We start from the raw sequence: 17,938 nt of genomic DNA, 5'->3' as shown, positions 1-17,938 counted from the left end.
GCTGATCCCGTAATTAATCTTTAATATCTCCTTTGACCAACCAGAGCCAGGTCGTGCTTGCTGCAGACGGACGTTGCCTGCCCTGGCTTTGCCCAAACCCAGTCACTGAGATCGAAGTCGGGTAGCTGCTCTCGCCTCGTCTCAGGGTTTACTTTGGCAAAGCTGACTCAGAGGTATCTGGCTTTGGCACTTCTCCCTCGTGCTGGAGCCAGGTTCTGGGGCTGAGGGTCTTTGGGATAACGCGGGAGACTGATTTATTGTGCTGGTGATTTCAGTTAATTTCCTTTTCCCATTTCGGCAACTTCCTGGCAGTCTGAAATGTTTTGCAGTGGATGGACGGGTAAAGGATTTCTCAGGCTCCTCTTGGGGATAAAGAGGAGAGAGGGGAGGGAAGAAGGTGGCATTTTACAAAGCATTGATATGTTCTTAATTTTAATAAAATGAAAAAAAAAAAAGGTAAGCAGCACCTTAGCTGCTAAGGCGACAGGTGCTTAAGAAGCACTGAATGAATACATAAAACATATTTGCTGAAGGCATTTGTCATTGGAAGTTTAAACATTAAACATGCCTGCTTCCTCGGATACCGTAATAAAGCAGAGATGTTCAAAGAGCCATTAGCAGTGCTCTGACTACGGCTTTACATCTTCGCTATATGTACCAAGGAAGCCGCATTATATCAGCGATGCCTCAGTGAGTTTTGCCCCAGAAGGGAAAGTAAGTGAATTCTGGGAGGGATTTCAACTTGGGCTTGGGCTTTTCGTAGTGCTTTTCCCCTTTCATATTGATCGACATGGATGTTTCAGTATTGTTCCCTCATCAAGTGCCGGGGCAGGTCCACGGGAGGCAGCAGCTCTGCCATTGTCCCCCTATCTCCAGGCTTAATAAAAGCTGGCTCCAGGCCTGATGAGACAAATAAACAGGTTTGTGTATTTAGTTTTCTAAATTACAGGATAAGGAGGAACACAGATACTCAATCCATTAAGAAATAACTAGGTGGGTGATTCACTACCATTTGTGTAAATGGCACTAACTCTGGTCTGCCTGCACAATTTATTAATACTTCACGGGAGGAAAAAAAAATTATTTTAATCTCATAATGGATGATGAGCTGTGAAATTGCTTCTGCAGCAGCTGGGCACCCTGGGGGAGGTGCTAGATTGCACCACATTATGCAAGCTCTCCCCACATCTCTGCCTTCCTCGTGCTAATCAGACACGTCAAATCTGGGCGATGGGGAGGGGGATGCTACTGCTTCTGTTGGAATTTATTACTTTTTTTTTTTAATATATGTAGTTTTCTTGTCAATTTGCTTTGAGGTCCCATGTCTGACTTTGGAAGCTGAGTGCATTTGTGGTGAGCAATGCTTTGGGCTTCAAAGGTCCTGGCCTGATCCCTGCCGCCGCTGGCCATGCTGACCTAGCTCATGACATTAAATAACTAGAAATTTGGTAAACGTATACTGGGGCTGACCCAATTTGTGATTCCATCTGGCTGATACCCTCTCTTTGTAGGCAAGGGCTGCTACCACTCAACAGCAGCTTTGCTCTGCCTTCGTAGGCTTGGACTGGGATCAGGAGCGGTATCGACCCTCCAAGTGCCGTGAAGATTCATTTGTGTGCTAAAAGGAGAGCCTGGGGTGAAGTGCTTCGGTTGCCTACGGGAAGGCAGCGCACGTGCATAGTGCTGAGAAAAAACCAGGTGTAGTGTCGGACCACTTAGGAAAAAGTTGCAGATTGGCCCCTTAGGCTCTGGCAAGGGATTTGCAGTGTTTGCTTCTGCAGTTGTGTGCTCTCCGTCATACACGCGTGTCTCAACGCCTTGCAAGCACCAGTGCCGGTGGCTGCAGATGTGCCCTGGGGTGGGAGGACTGCACAGGGCTTCATTTGAAAATTTGTCTTTGCTGATGGGAGGTAAAAAAAAATAATAATCAGGGCACATCTGGGAGAGAAAAGACTTGATTCGAGATGGGTTGGGTTGCCATTATGGCTTTGCCGGAGGATCTTGCTGCAGACGTCTAGGGAAAGCAGTATTTGCTGCGCTACCTGCGGCACAGAGTATGGCTCTGCTGGCTTTGTGCAGAGGGCTAGGACACATCCTTTGAGATAAAACCCTGAAAAACTTGCTACAAAGCATCTGTGCAGAGTGTGCCACAAAGGCGTTTTTAAACCCTTAACCCCACACCTTCAGTTTAGAGCATAAGGGAAGTACTCTCTAAAACGAAAACCGAAAGGGGACAAGTACAGTACAGAATATCGTTTCCTTCCTGCTCTGGGTCCTTCTGGCTCGACTGAACCAGGTTGAATTAATTTCTTAGAGTGCTTTTTACTAATTCTTCCTTGCATGCACTCCATTACTGTTTTCAGGCTGCCTTATCTCTTGACCTGCTTACAGTGCATTATACATCATTATATAATGTACCCTTGGCTCAACACAAAATGCCAAATCCGTACAGTCCAACAATGAATTTCTGTGAAGTGCGCTGATCTTATTATGCAAGTTCAGTATGCCATGAGACAAAAAAGGCAATTATGTAAAATCTTAACTCCTGAAATAATTCCCAGAAATGCATGATATTCTTGAGTAGAGTACTACCATATTCCTCGTATTCACTTCCAGGCGAGATACTAGGAAAGAAAAGGGGTTATATTAGCCTGGCCTAGTCAGTCTAATTTTAGATCCCCCTTGGCTCCTCTCTCGCTGGATGTACAGTCCCTTCACTATCTTTTAAAAACAAGCAAAAATCATTATAAACAATTTTAAGGAGGCCAGTTGTGGGACAGATGACAGAGGGTACACTTTGCCGGCGTGGAGCGGAGCTTGCACATCTCCTACCTTTCCCTGGAGCACTGCCACAAAAACCCACATAGTGAAATGAAGCAGTTCTCGATGTGGGTAGGTAACTAAAACATAGGTGAAGCTAGATGTTCCTATGGGTGATCCAGGAGCAGCTACACATCAAACATGCCTTGCAGTCCTGGTCCTGCTTATGAAGATAGAATGAAGTTTTCAGGAGCTCTGGTCATTGCCGACATTTGCATAAGCCAATATTGAATGCTTCTGAAAACACTGTCAGCAGACTTTGAGCCTTCATAACCCATCTGCTTATTTGGAAGTGGAAGGTCTCTGTTATAGGGATGTGGTGTTGCCATACAGAGTTCAGCCTCCAGAGCTGGAGCTGGGGTCCAGATGTAGCACCTCCACGTGTGCCAGAACGTGAATACTCCAGCAGGGATCAGGACAGCGTGGGGCTGGGGAGGGTGATGCCTGGACGTGCTCTGTCTCCTGAAATTTGCATTTCTGAGAAGTAACAACAGCAAACCTGCAAAGCGATAGGTTTTGGTGAATTTTGTAAGGAGCCTGGGGAACTCTCTGCCGCTAGATGTTGATGTCAAGAACATAGTGGAGATGCAAGGAGGTGGAAGGACGATAAAACCAGATGAGGTATGTGAAAGGGACAGATGAATTGTTCTGTTCTTTGAGGAGCTTCCATAATTGTTCACCAGGGATTTTTAGATCTCCTCCAAAGTGCTCACTAGTATTGGCTAATTTTTAGGTCAGCATGTTTGACCAGACGAACTGCTGGTCTGATTGCTTACATGGGTCTTGAGTTCTTGGGAGGATGGTATGTGGTTGTGGATTTCCAGTCCTCCCTGCAAGTGGTTTTGAGAGCTTTTCCTCCCAGGATGTACTTGGTGGCATGAGAAGGTGGATCTGGAGGGACAGTTGTCCCAGCAGGTCCAAGAGGAGCTCTCTTGGGACATGCTGTGGCTCTGACAGTCCTTCCTGCACTCTCTTAACGAGGCAATTGCTGCCTTGCAATGAAAGGAGGAAAGGCTGAGATATCTGAGATGGATTACATTTTTCTTCCTCTTTATTCCTGGGGGTAACTACTTCCAAGACTCATTTTTGCCTGTGTCACTGGGGAATTAGAGGTCTGTCTCTCTCTCCCTTCCCCAGAAGGATAAACGCAGCATTACTAATCCTTTATATACCATTGCATGCTGCACTGCTGCTTCCATGCATGTATATCTGCCTTTATGGTAACTGTAACCTTTTCTTGAACCAGAGATTTTCCTGAACAAGAGCCCTTTGGGATCTGTGTGGGCTTTCCTGGATACATTTTTAATAAACACAATAATTTGACTGCAAGCCCGTTACCTACCCCCGTTTGTTCTATGGGATAGTCATTTCCATGCCTGCAAAAAACACTAACTCATAGGGCAATCAAAGGAAGAATGACAACCAGAGCAAAATTGGTATGTGTTGTGATAAACCAGTCCATCTTCAGCATCATGCACCATGGCTTTATATATTGCCTGTAAATAATGGCCTCAAAAAGATATTAAATCTTTAGAAAAAATCAAGCCTAATTGTAACTATATTTTTGTTTTCCATTTTGGTTTATGTACAGTATGTGACTTTTGCAGAGACATTTTTATTCCAGGAAAATGACAGGCCAACAAGAAGCCATAATTGCACTGATTTTTAGAAGTGCCTGCATTACTACAGATCTGATGTACTGCAAGACATGAATCAGAAAAATTCTATTAAAAAATCTCTTGAATGGCTGACACAGGAGTATTATCCACGATGATTAATTTGACTTGGTCATTATGAACACAGACAAGTCTGACAAAATTGCATTTCATTCCCCACTGAATTCATAAAATCACTATACACATAATAAGAAGTTATAGTTCTCTGCTATCCACTATTCTTGACAGGATTCCAGTTCTGGATAAGATACTGATTAAAAAAAAAAAAAAAAGTAGGGGGAGGGAGGGAGTTGGGAGCCTTTTTAAAAGCCTACAATAGGGCTGATTTCTTTTGCTATAAATTGTTCATAGAACTCCATTATTTTTAGCTTTTTTTGGTGAAGTGGTGATGCAGGTCAACCGCAGCTTGGACTGTAAGCTCTTATTTACATGGGAAGGGGTGCGGCAAAAATGCAGGGACGTGCTTCCCATCGTGAATCCCGAGAAGCCCTGTTGGGCTGTACCTGAGGGCGTGGGGCAGGGACCGTCACCGCTGCTGCCTCTCTTCGACCACAGCCACAGGTGAATCCTCACCCAGAGTGAATCGCAGGGATTGTCCCTCTTAGAGATGATTATTAATAACTGGGAACTTGTTCTTCAATTCCAGCCCACATAAATTAGGTACCAGTAGGCAGGTTGAGCCCAGAGAGTCCCAAGAATGTTGTTTCTGGCTTTGGTGGCATGTAAAAAACGAAAAAAATCTTCTCCAGTGAGCAGCAGAATTGGATGCATGCCTCTCAAAACTTTGTCTTTCTGAGTGAACTGAGATTTTCTGTTCCCTCTGAATATTCCTGGCTGGTTCCCTTCACGGTCCCCATCCCGCTGAGCACCGCGGCACTACATCGCAGCCATCCCTTCACTGCTGTAGCAACTGGCCAAGGAGATCAAAGATTATTAGGGAAAGTGTGAATGTTTAGGACCCTGGTATCTCCCTTCTGTGCACATGTGGTTTTATGAAACTGGTAGAAAAGAGACTTTTTTGTGCTGTCAAATTTGATGGTATTTTCCACCCTTAAAGATTCTATGACTCTATGAAACCTTCTGGCAGGCTCAGCTTTTGGAACACGCACGGCTGTGTTACCGCATGGGATTTGTGTCTGTGGGAGATGGGACACGGTCGGCTCATGTAAAGTCAGAAGGTAAACATCCAGCTCCGTTGCAAGGCGAAGCCGTGCAGTAGCGCTGCGGTTGAGCTGGAGGCTGGCTTTCTGCTGCGGGCTGTCGTAGCACGCAGAGTCTGCATCGAGCAATGCAGGATAGGAGGAAATGGTGAGAAATGGGGAACGTGGAGGTGTGTGCTTGCTCTTTGGGTGAACCGACATTCGTCCGGGATTTAAAAACCCACTGCTGCAGGTATGGGAGAGGAGCACAGAGGCAGGCAGAGCCCAGCTTTCCCACAGGTTGCCTACTGCTCTGCTGTGCTCCCAACCTCCCCGGTGCGGCCGCCTCTTACTGAAGATTGTGCAGACGCTTCCAATGCACATTTATGTTCATGCAAGAACTCATTTTTCCCTTTTCAACCGCATTCCCGTAGTCAAAAACCTGAGCATGTGAAAATTAATGTAAAAGGGGCTGGGAACACTTCAAAGACAATTTGTAGATTGTATGTGACTGACTTAATAAATACTTCTTCACAGTATTTATCCAACTCTACCCAAGTAATTCATTGGCCCTGCTATTCACATGCTGGATCTCCGTGTGCGAAGATGAGACAAATCAATTTCCATTCCTAAGACCCAAAGCTGCTGACGCGGAAAATCAGCGCTACTTCACTCCTTGGCACGGGGCTTTGGGAATCACAGGTGCGAGCGCAGCCCTCCGGCATCCCCCCCCCCCCGGAGAAGTGGTGCCGAAGGGGTCCGCACCCCTGCCCACAGCCCCCCGGCTCACCCTGCAGCGAGCACTGAGCCCTTTCCCTTGCTGGCCCCAGAGAATTTCTCTGGACTTTGCAATGTCCAAGTGAGTTCCACCTTCTCCTGACACCTGAACTAATGTTTCTGTCCCTGCGGCTTCAGTGCTTCGCGCCAAGTAGAAAACCTCTGTGGTTCATGTGCCGGAGAAATGTATCAAAATCCACTTCTTGCAAATACGATCGTGCCTGTGCCAAGTAACGTGTGTGGTGGGAGAGCAGTTCAGAGGCTTTTAAGGAAATGTGGAGTAGCTTGCCTTCATTAAGCTTTGAGTTTCACTTTTTCATTGTGTTTGGACTCTTTTCCTCTTTATATGCCCCATGGAAGATCTTTCTTTATGTGGAAGACCTTTCAACCTGGCGTGTCCTGCAGCTTGTGTGAACACTGGCACGCAGTGAATCCTTTTGTATGTATGTAAGAGAAACAGAACCACAGACTGGTTTGGGTGGGAAGGGACCTCACAGCCCATCCAGTCCCACCCTCTGCCATGGGCAGGGACACCCTCCACTAGCCCAGGTTGCCCAAAGCCCCATCCAACCTGGCCTTGAACACTGCCAGGGAGCCAGGGGCAGCCACAGCTTCTCTGGGCACCCTGTGCCAGGGCCTCAGCACCCTCACAGGGAAGGATTTCTGCCTCACATCTCATCTCCATCTCCCCTCCTGCAGCTTCAGGCCATTCCCCTTGGCCTGTCACTCCCTGCCCTTGTCACCAGCCCCTCTCCAGCTTTCCTGGAGCCCCTGCAGGGACTGGAGCCTTCTCTTCTCCAGGCTGAACAATCCCAACTCTCTCAGCCTGTCTCCATGGCAGAGGTGCTCCAGCCTTCTGATCATCTTCGTGGCCTTCTCTGGATTCGCTCCAACAGCTCCATGTCTGTCTTGTACCGGGGACCCCAGAGCTGGACGCAGTACTGCACGTGGGGTCTCACCAGAGCGGAACAGAGGGGCAGAATCACCTCCCTTGACCTACTGGCCACGCTTCCTTGGATGCAGCCCAGGACACGGTTGGTTTTCTGAGCTGCAGGCGCACACTGCTGGGTCATGTTGAGCTTCTTGCCCACCAACACCCCCAAGTCCTTCTCCTCGGGGCTGCTCTCAATCCATTCTCCACCCAGTCTGTAGTTGTGCTTGGGATTGCCTCAACCAATGTATAGGACCCTTGCACTTGGCCTTGTTGAACTTCATGCAGTTCGTACGGGCCCACCCCTCAAGCCTGTCAAGGTAACCTCTGGACAGCATCCCTTCCCTCCAGCATGTTGACCGCACCACATGGCTGGGTTTCATCAGCAAACTTCCTGAGGGTGCACTCGATCCCACTGTCCGTGTGGCCGACGAAGATGTTAAACAGTGCCAGTCCCAATACTGACCCCTGAGGAATGCCACTTGTCAGTGGTGTCCACTTGGACATTGAGCCATTGACAGCAATTCTTTGAGTGTGACCATCCAGCCATGAGCAGTCCATCTGTCAAATCCATGTCTCTCCAATTTAGAGACAAGGATGTCATGCGGGACAGTGTCAGATGCTTTGTGCAAGTCCAGGTAGATGACATCAGTTGCTCTGTAACCCCGTCGTAGAAGGCCATCAAATTTGTTAGGCACGATTTGCTCTCAGTGAAGCCATGTTGGCTGTCAACAACCACCTCCTTATTTTCCATGTGCCTTAGCATAGTTTCCAGCAGGATCTGCTCCATGATCTTGCCAGGCACAGAGGTGAGACTGACTGGCCTGTAGTTCTCTGGGTCTTCCTTTTTTCCCCTTTTTAAAAATGGGAGTTATGTTTCCCCTTTTCCAGTCAGTGGGACCTTCACTGGACTGCCACGACTTCTCAAATATGATGGAGAGTGGCTTAGCAACTTCATCCACCAGTTCCCTCAGGACTCATGGATGCATCTCATCAGGTCCCATGGACTTGTGCACCTTCAGGTTCCTTAGATGGTCCCAAATCTGACTTGGGCAGTGTGGCTAGAACACTTGCTGGTGAAGACTGAGGCAAAAACGTCATTGAGCACCTCAGCCTTCTCCATGAGGGCCCACATTTTCCCTTAGTCCTCCTTTTATCACCCGTGTCCAGCTGGGCTCAGGTGGGAGGGTGGGAATTGCCATCGCTGCTCGTGGGACGGCATGGGCAGCCCATAACCTCTGTGTCCTCCCTGCTCTTTATGCACACCAGGAGCTCAAGGTGTAGCCCTTGGGCTCAGCCTCACAAATAGCAATCTTTTCCTCACTTTGCAGACTTGCTGGTTTTGGTCTGCTTAGACCCATCTAATCTCCGAAGTGTCTAGAGGGTCACGTTCCTACGGCAGTAAGCTCTCGCGTTAGCTGCAGGAAAAAGCCTGGTTAGTAGATGAGGGATGGTACAGAGTCCATGGTGTTTTGTGTCATCTGGATGATTAGGGTGGGATGGATCATGCCAGCGTACATATTTCCTTGTACCTTACCAAGAATAAATGTTCTCCTAGGCTCATATTTACTGTTGAATGTTATTTGACAGGGCAAATATTTACCCGCAATAATACAGCAGATCTCTATCCTTCTCACTGTGAGTAATGCTTCTCTGAATCAATGCTTGGCTGCAACTACTGCATCCCTGCGGAGAGTCGCACAGAACACGACTCAGCGGAGAATTGGGGTCACCGGACGTTTGCCATGCTGCCGAGGAGAACAGTTTCTCAGGTCCTTGGTCAAGTCACGTCCTCTATGATTAATACCAGCGCGCAGTGGAGAGGTGATGCTGGCCGGCTGTGGAGTGTTTTGTAAAGAAGGACAGCGCTTTCCTCCCCTTCCAAGAGGGGAAAGGCAGCACAAACCTAAAGGCTTAGTTTGTAGATGTGCTCAACGCTTTGTAGCTCCCTCCTGGGTCACCTGCATGGTGAATTCATAGTGTCTTTTAACACATGGCCGTGGTTATGGCTGTGGCTGAATCGCAGCTGGTCCCCCGGGAGCTGCACAGCGTTAAGATGTCTGGATGTCCCTTAGATCAGCTGGACATCTGGAGCCACCTGGCCACTGCGCAGGGGTGGGTGGATGGATCCAAAACTCTTTGCTGTGGTTGCTGAGAACGCTCCCCTGGGCCCAAGGTTAGGCAGGGTGGTTTGTTACCGCGTGGCTGGTGGGAGCCCCCCGAGCTTGGCTTTATTTTCAGTTCAAGAGGAGGTACAGCGTAGGAGTGAAAGATGAAGCAGCAGCAACATAGTGTGGTTTTGAGTCTTGATGGTGGAGGGTGTGCGGGGTCGTCGTGCCCAAAGGGCCATCTCGCGGTGCAGAGGTGAGGGACACCCAGGGCATGTCGATAACCCACAGATGTGCTCCGTGATTGCAGCAGAGATGAGCTGCTTGCCATCGATAGACCAGTCCCCAAACCTGCCTCCTGCCTGAGAGCCTTCTCCTGCGCTGGGCTCTGCGTGCTGCAGGGCAGAGGAATGTCTGGGCCCAGCATACACCAAGTACAAGAACTGGAAATCTGTCCCAATACTTCAAATTGATCAAAGTGAGAGCCGGGAATGGGTGTCTCCGTTCTCAAAGCAGGCAGGATGGGTTTGTGGGTGAGGCTGTCGCTGCCCGCCCTGCTGCCTGCTCCCAGGGCAGCCCCCCGCGCTGTCACGCACCCGGCCCGCGTGGCTCCAGGGCAGCTCCGGCTCCGGCACCGCTCGCCTGACCTTCCCCCAGCGCTGCCTGGTGCAGCCTGCCAATAAGAGCAGAATAAAGGGGGGATTGTTTCTCTCCCACCCTGGAGCAGCAGCAGCGGAGTGTTCCTTTGTTGGAGGTGTTTGCCCCGCGTTACATCAACGGTAGATTCTTGCCGTGAAAATGCTCGGCGCTATTTCCAGTTTGCTTGTCACTGGATGCTGACAGTCTGGAGTGAGAGCTCCTCACTTCTTTCCACCCACAGTAATTTTCAGATGCAGCTTAAGGGCACGTAGAGAAGATGTTCCACAATTTGATGAGCTTATAATTGAGGTGCTTAACCAGCCGTGTAAAAGAAGATCCAGTTTTACTGTTAAAACTCAGGCTTCTGTGCCTGGGACGCTGGAGACGGGCAGAGAGACCAGCTCGTTCCCCTGTAGAGCTCTTGCTCTCCACCCACTCTCCTGATTCAGCTCCGTGGCCATACGTGGCACCCTTTAACTGCAACTCCTGCTCCTTACGCACCCGCAAACGTGCACCGCAGAGCCACCTGGGCCCAGGTCGGCACCCCTTTGCTCAGGGTGCTTGAGCGTGCATGCGAGAGGCAGAGACCCGTGTCCTCCCTCTTCATCCTCAAATAGCTCTGCTCCCCTTGTTGTCCAGGACCTTCACGCAGGGCTCGGCTGTGTCACCCTCTGTTCTGCCCCCGGGGACTTGCTCCTGCCAGCTCCTTAACCCTTCTCCAGCCCCACCGCTTCCCTGGCCTCCCTCTCGGTCTTCTGCGGCACAAGCTGTTGTGTCCTTCCCCACTAGGCTCATGTGAATCACCTGCAGATCCTGGGGTTTTGGGTGTGTCCTATCCATCTGTCTCCCTTTCCTGGAAAGCATCAGGGAGTACAGGAAGCCTGGGAGATCCTGGCACATCGTTCCTGTGGCAGGAAGCAGCGTTGGCAGGAGGCCACGTTGGGAAGTCTCCAGCTGGTGATGTGGTTACCTGTCCTGACTCCTCTTGGTCCTGTACACGGCCTGGGTGTCACCTTGCTGGGAACCAGAGCCCTTCTCCCCGTTACAGACCCCTCCATACTCCGTGCCTTTGGCAAGGCAGCTGTGGCCCAGCAAGGCGTGATGAAAGGGTGGTGGAGAAGCTGCGTGGCATGGGCATAGCCAGATGGATGCGTCTCATCATGTCCCCGCACCACCTCTCCTCCACCCGTCTGTCCTCTGCCCCTGAATCTGCAAGTGGATGGAGACGGTCCAGGGACTCCTGTTCAAACTTGGATTTCAAGAAGGAAAAATTGTTTTTAAATATGACTTTACTGCTGGTGGAGGTTGGTCGTACCTGCTGCAATGCCATCCTGTGGCATCACCGGACTTAGCCCCGGTGCCTCGTGCTCGGTTTGGGCCGTGCCCGGCGCCTGGCCCTGCAGCGCAGCCCCTGTGGCTGGGGCAGAGAGATGCGCAGGGGTCTGCGGGCCAGAGAAGAGGCACCGTCGCCCCTCCAAGAGGGCTTGGCTCGATCCTGTTGCTCCGTCCCGCTGCGGGCAGAAGCAGGTTTTGACACTCCAAGCAGCACCCGTCTGCCCTGCAGCGCGAGCCGAGAGGGGATTTGCAAGAGGCTTCTTGTTTCAGCTGATTTCAGTGTTTTAATTTGAAGAGGAATAATGTGTAATCACAACAACTGTCATCTGTCTGACAGTGGAAAATCCTAGATCTTCCGTGGTTTTTCGTGTGCCGTAATGGGCAGCCTTTCAGCAGAGCGAGCTTCTCTGCGCTCGCGTTCGGAGTCCTGGTGGGATGAATGGGTTCAGACCAGCTCACTAATCTAATTTGTAATGTATCCTTATAACGTATAATTGGCTGTTTAATTTAATTCAAATTAACATAAGAATAGAAAATAGAATCTGCAGCATAGCCCACATGGTGGTAGAAAGGAGTTTTGGGTGTTGCTGGTTGGAGATGACGGGGTTTGTGCATGCGGCGTGAGACCACCCTGCGTGGGGACGGAGAAGTCACCTCGAACGTGTCAACAGGCACAGTGTGTGACAATAAATCACCCCCCCTTTCCCACCCTTCCAAGTGTCTGTCTGTCTCACCTCCCTTATCTTTCTAGCGATCTATTTAAAACATATATAGAATAAACGCGGCTTGCTTTGGAAAATTGTTCGTAGCGATAGGGTGTAAAAGCTGGCAGGCGCCGAGCCTGATTATGTTGATTGGATATTGTCTAATCTGATTTTGATTGTGTACAGCTTTGATTGTGATTTTGATATGTCTGCACAATACTGTAGCTATTCGGAAAGCTTTGTGATTGAAGCAGGTCTTTTTTTCTTTTTTTTATTTTTTTATTTCCCCTGACTGAACGGAGCAGAGGCAGAAAGGTGCGGGGGGGTGAGCAGGGCGACGGGGCTTTCGCGCTCCTTGCAAAACCACCTCAAAGCCCTTCGGAGAGCTGCTCTGCAGCAACACAAGGAACTTGTAGTTTTGAAGAGAGCTTTAGGAAACTTTGAGTGGGTTTTACATAATTTAGTTAAGTACAGCAAAGCCACTTGCTTATATACCTGATACCAAAATAAACCGGTTGGAGGAACAAGTTTGCTGTGCAATGATTTATTTAAATCCCTTTCCGTAAAGCATGGAGCGAAATCCTCTTAAATAACTGGGAAAGAATCGGTGTACCTCGAAGTGCGTAGCCCAAACGGAAACCTAACTACTAGACGTATTAAACGGGATCTATCTGTCTGCTGTTGTTGCATCCTCGCAGCCCCCTGCCTTCTCCGTATAATACCGCTGCTAGACAGGAGGTTGCTGGAAAAATAGCTGGGCTTGAATTTCCCCCGAACAATAACCCTTGGTACAGAACTATCTCAGCCCGGGCTCCGTCTTGTATTTTTTGCATACTCGTATTTCCCCGCAGCCAGCGGGAGTCTCAGGCCGAAGGGCCGGGTGGGATGTGCAGTACCTGCTCTTTCCTCTGTCTCTTTGCAACGGGACGAGGGGAGGCGAGAGCTGGGGGGGTCCGCCCGAGCAGAGGATGAGCCGTGACCCCCTGGCTCGGACACCCCGAGGGATGCGTCTCTCCCAGGCAGTGCCGGAGCGTTCCCGCTGGGAGCCCTTCCGCCTTTCCACCGACACCTCCTGCTCCCCGCTGCCTCTCCCACTGACTTCTGTATGCTGGTTAAATATGAGTTGTATTTTATTTTATTAAGGGTTTTCTCCCTGCGGTCTGGGGCCATGAAGAGCGTGAATCCGAGTGTGAGCTCTGGGGCAATGGATTAATAAAGCCTACAGTGCTTAACTGGTTTTGCACACATCTGGGGTTTTGCTCTTAAATCAAGTATTAAGTCAAAATCCAACCATGAAACGAGGTGATCTGAGAAATTTAGCTTAAAATCCATGTGTATAATAGTATAGCTAATCAGAATTTCATATGCTATAATAATATGTGAAACAGTAGATGTTTAGAATAAGCCTGCTCTGCCAGAGACTCATTCTATTCCGCTTGGATAATTAATAATTTTGGATAGATTCACACTTACATTATGAAGCAAATATGTTTTTGTCTGAAGTGAGAACGACTGCACAGGTGCTATAACATATTCTTTCTCCATATAAATTGGAATGCTTAGAAGTAAACAGGCCACCAGCAAACAGGGGAAGCACAAGGAGCACCAACATCTCTGCGTGCTCATGGTCGCCTCGAGGGAGCGTTGGTGGGGAGGTGGGGGACCGCTTGTCCAAATACAGTTTGGATGAGGATATAAGGAAGGACAAATCTCCGTGTGTGGTGGAGTCATGCAGGCTTTCTTTAAAGGATTTAAAAAACATGTGATGGCTGTGTTTCCAAATCTCTCTCCCTGATTGTAGCTTCTGTGCTGGAGATTGTGAGGAATCAACGGGAATTTTGTTCCCAAGTACTAGTTAATTCTACAGAGCTAATTCTCCTAAACACTCTTGAAAATACAAACTGGAGATACTGTAAGAGCTGAGCCGGGTGCCCAGAGAGGGACTTTACCTTAAAAATGCAGCAGCTGCTTGGGAAACGGCCGCGCTCTTTCGTGACTGTGGGCTCTGCAAGCATCGCTTGCCTGGCTGCGATCCGGGTGGGGAGGTTTCTGCTGAGGCTTTGGTGAGCTAAAGATGTGCTAGAGGGATGCGGCGTGGGAGAGGGCAGCCGTGCGGGTGCCCCGGGCAGGTCTGGGGTGTGCGAGGACCGGTGGTGTCCCTGACGGACGGTGCTGCGCTGCCACACTCTCTACACGGTTCCTATGTGGTTATGACCTGCTGGTGTCCCAGGCTGGAGAGTTTTTACTAAACCAAAACCATTTCCACTGGAACGTGCTTTTGTATTTTTTACGCAAATAATCACTTTTCTTTGCTGAAGCAACAAGGCAGTGACGCATTGCAAAATGTCTTTTTCGTGTTTTAGACGTATAACGGTCAGAATGAGAATAACGAAGACTATGAGATCCCTCCCATAACGCCTCCTAATCTCCCCGACCCTTCTCTCCTGCACTTGGTGGACCACGAAACTGGATATCACTCCCTGTGCCACAGCCTCCCTCCGAACAGCCTGATACCAGCGTACCCCTACCAGAACATGGACCTGCCGGCCATCATGGTCTCCAACATGTTGAGTCAGGATGGGCATCTTCTCTCCAGCCAGCTACCCACGGTCAGTGACTTTCCCCTCTTACGATCTTTCGCTAAAGCCGCTCTGCGTGTCGTGTTATGAGTTCGACTGAACGCAGAGGGATGTTAACGATGAGATGTTTGCACTGAGGGTTGGGAAGAGCTGGCGATACGGCCCTGCCTTGCTGCGCTGCTGCCCGCCAAGGTCAGGGTGCAGTGGCAGATGCTGCAGTCGAATGCATGGCCATGCTCGTGGTGGCAATTTTACGTTTCCAGTTTGGTGTCTTCCTGAGCCTCTCAAGAGCAGGGGGAAGGTAGTTTTCCTCTGCGTATGTAATGTCCTCACTGAACCGAGCAAAGCGCATGTGCTCCAACCCCACGTGAAGGTGGCCAGCCGAAGCCCGTAGTTCATAGCCCCCACGCCCTGCATCCTTTCTCCTGCTGGGAAAAGCCCCCAGCCCATCACCCCTGTGTCCTGCTGCCGGGGTGGCCGCAGCGGCATCAGCAGGAGGAGCACGGATGCTCCGTGAAGGGAACACTGGCCTATTGATTTCAAGGGGAACAAGATCCCTCTTGCACTTGCAAACTCAGATTACCTCTTGGCTCACACCGTGGCAAGGGGATACCTTGCGAGGTTTCAAATGACTCTTCTGCAGGGATAAATACGGTGGGGATAATGAAATAAAGTGCAGCTCTGGGAGGAAACTTCAGGGCTAATTAGACCTTATGACGCTTCTGTATCAGCAGCACCGGGGAAAGGTTGTGACTTGATTTTGACAGTGATATTGCATTAATACCGTTGCTGTTTAATAATATTTTCCTCTTTAGCAGATTTAGCCCTGTGGTTAGTTCTCTACATTGTTTCTCTGTAAGATCATTGATTTTCATGGATGCCGTTGGAAGGCATCAGTATCAAACAGAGTTAATTTTACTTAAATAGCATGCCTGTGAGTCTGCCACTGCGCTAGCTGGAGAACATTTGGTGTTGATTGCTTGAATAGATAACAGTCTGAAAGGTAGTGATATTTAAATATTTAAATGGGATATTATCTCTTAGTCTAGGAAAATCCCAAGGCTTTCGAAAGTCTTGATGCGTCTCCAAGTTTCATTGTTAGTGTGTTTAAGAAAAATATCATGTTCTGCCCATCAATATTGAACACAGGCATATTTCTATGAAATTAAATATTACTTAGGCCTCTGTGTTAGCTTTTAGGTTTTTAGGTGATTAAAACATTCATTTCTGAGACAAAAAGAGTCAATTTCAGCTGAAATATTTTCCCCTGGTTTAATTTAAAGCACAGCCCCTTTGCCTGACCCCTATTTTCATAACACGGTAATTTTATCCTGTGTTGATTGTCTCATTTTTGAGAGGTGATATTGCACTTATAAATCACTTTCTAAAATACCTAAAGAAACAAGAATAGTGGGATTTATTAAGCAGCTTCTGTACATCTGAAATAATTTATTTTGGAGTAGTCCTTGGGAAATGTTCTCTTTCTTACTTTATGGTACTGTTTTACAAATGCAGCATGGTGACAATAAATCAGGACTGAGCCAGAGAAGATAAGAAAGGGGCTTAGTGGGCTGTAAACGTAGAATAGAGAGATTAAGATTTGTTTGCCCCTTACCACGAAAATAAAAAAATCCAGTGAACCCTGAATTTTCCAGCCAATAGTGAATTGAAACTGTTTAGTTTTGAGCAGAAACCCTCAGAGCTGTAATACATCTTCAGAGATCCCAGCAGCAAAGAAGTAGACCAGGGAGTGAACTGTGTTGCAATTTCAGGTCCAGATTAAATCCTGCCGTACCCTCTCGTCAAAGCCTTTTTTTCCGTGCCGTCAGACTTCTCCCACCGAAAGGCAACACCTTTAAGCCCCTTTTGGGTGTTTTGGGTGCCCTAACCAAGTCTCCCTTTGCTGCAGCCCCAGCCCACCGTGGCAGCGTTCATCCCGTAGCACACGTAGAACCCTCGTTAGCGTTAATGGGAGCAGCACATGAGAACGCGATAAAATCCCGGAGACAGAGCAGATTTTTGAAGTCTCATGGTGAACACCTCCTGCCCACGTGCCCGTCGAGCCGTAGCCCACGGGCCGGTGGCCCCGTGAAGTTGCGCGGAGGTGCAGGGCGCACGACGTGCTACAACCCTGCCCGAAAGTCACCCGCCTCCGGGTGGGTGTTTGCAGCAGGAAGCCTCCAGATCAAGAAAAGGGGCTTGTTTGCTAACGTTTCCAAAAAGAAGGGATTTATTGCCGCACGCGTCACGGTGGGACGCCAGTCTGGGAGCGAACCTTGCCTGAGCGCTGCGGAGGAGGCGCGTGGAGAATTTGTCTTTGTTCCAGGACTTACGTTGCTCGTGCAAATGCCGGAGCCGGGAGCCTCTCTCCTTGCTGCTGCTCTTTGCTATAGTTCATACTGGTTTTTGCATACGCAGCAATTTCCTGCCTTGGCTGCCATGTCTTTTGGTTTGATTACAGTGACAAATGACAAACAATTCAAGGTAAAATGTTTAGACGTTGCTTAGACTTTTCCTCTAAAAAAGTAGCTTGAGCCTTGGGATTTTTTTAAGGCATCCTCATGAAAAAATCTCGAGCTGCTGAAAATGCGTGAGCTAGGACTCACTGAGAGCTAAGGGCTCGGGATTTTGCTCTACAGCTCAGAAGTGAATAAGGAAAATACAGGTGCAGGTTGCTGTCCCCTTCGGTGTGTCTCTTGCCCTGGGATGTCCCAACATTATCCTTGGATAGAATTAAGCCTCCCAGTGCCTCTGCAAGGGAGGAGCCCGCTGCTGCCGTTATGCAGATGAGTGCCAGGTCGGAGCGGGTTTAAATCAGCGCAGAAATTCCCATGGCAGGGTGAGAGCTGGAGAGTGATGGCAGATTTGCTGGGTGCCAGACGCTGCTCCTGGCTGCAGCCCGTCCCTGGGGGGTCAGGAGCTGGAACCCCTCGTTCGAGCGAAGGAGCTGTACCCTAATGTGGGAAGAACCAAAGCCACGGTCACCTCTGCATTTCCTTATCCCTTCAGCATCGCCTTCCAGAGCACCCTCCATGCCACCGGCCCCTGCACACCTCGCTCAGCCCCATGGACCAGGTCTGCATTTACACGACATGGTTCTTCGCTGCTGTTTCTGTCGCTTTATTTCCTCGCTATATTTATTTTTCTTTTTTTCCCATCAGCTTTTTTTTTTAGAAGTCAAGGGAATGTTCAGGCGCTGAAGGTGGGGTGCAGGGAGCTGGAGATGAGAG

General features: G+C 49.2%; 1 protein-coding gene across 2 annotated transcripts in view; it reads left to right on the top strand.

The window, feature by feature from the left end:
* The window catches only part of TOX2 (TOX high mobility group box family member 2), a 154,274-nt gene that overhangs the window by 75,348 nt on the left and 60,988 nt on the right, over positions 1-17,938 (top strand). For both annotated transcript variants that reach the window (XM_075768248.1, XM_075768249.1), the window contains exon 3: positions 14,493-14,738. In XM_075768248.1, the coding sequence (XP_075624363.1) occupies positions 14,493-14,738 (246 nt within the window). The remainder of the gene's footprint in view (positions 1-14,492; positions 14,739-17,938) is intronic.

This window comes from Balearica regulorum, chromosome 16, assembly GCF_011004875.1.
Source record: "Balearica regulorum gibbericeps isolate bBalReg1 chromosome 16, bBalReg1.pri, whole genome shotgun sequence".
In the NCBI taxonomy this organism is placed as follows: domain Eukaryota; kingdom Metazoa; phylum Chordata; class Aves; order Gruiformes; family Gruidae; genus Balearica; species Balearica regulorum.
The sequence above is the reverse complement of the archived record's forward strand: the minus strand, read 5'-3'. Positions and strand labels throughout refer to the sequence as shown.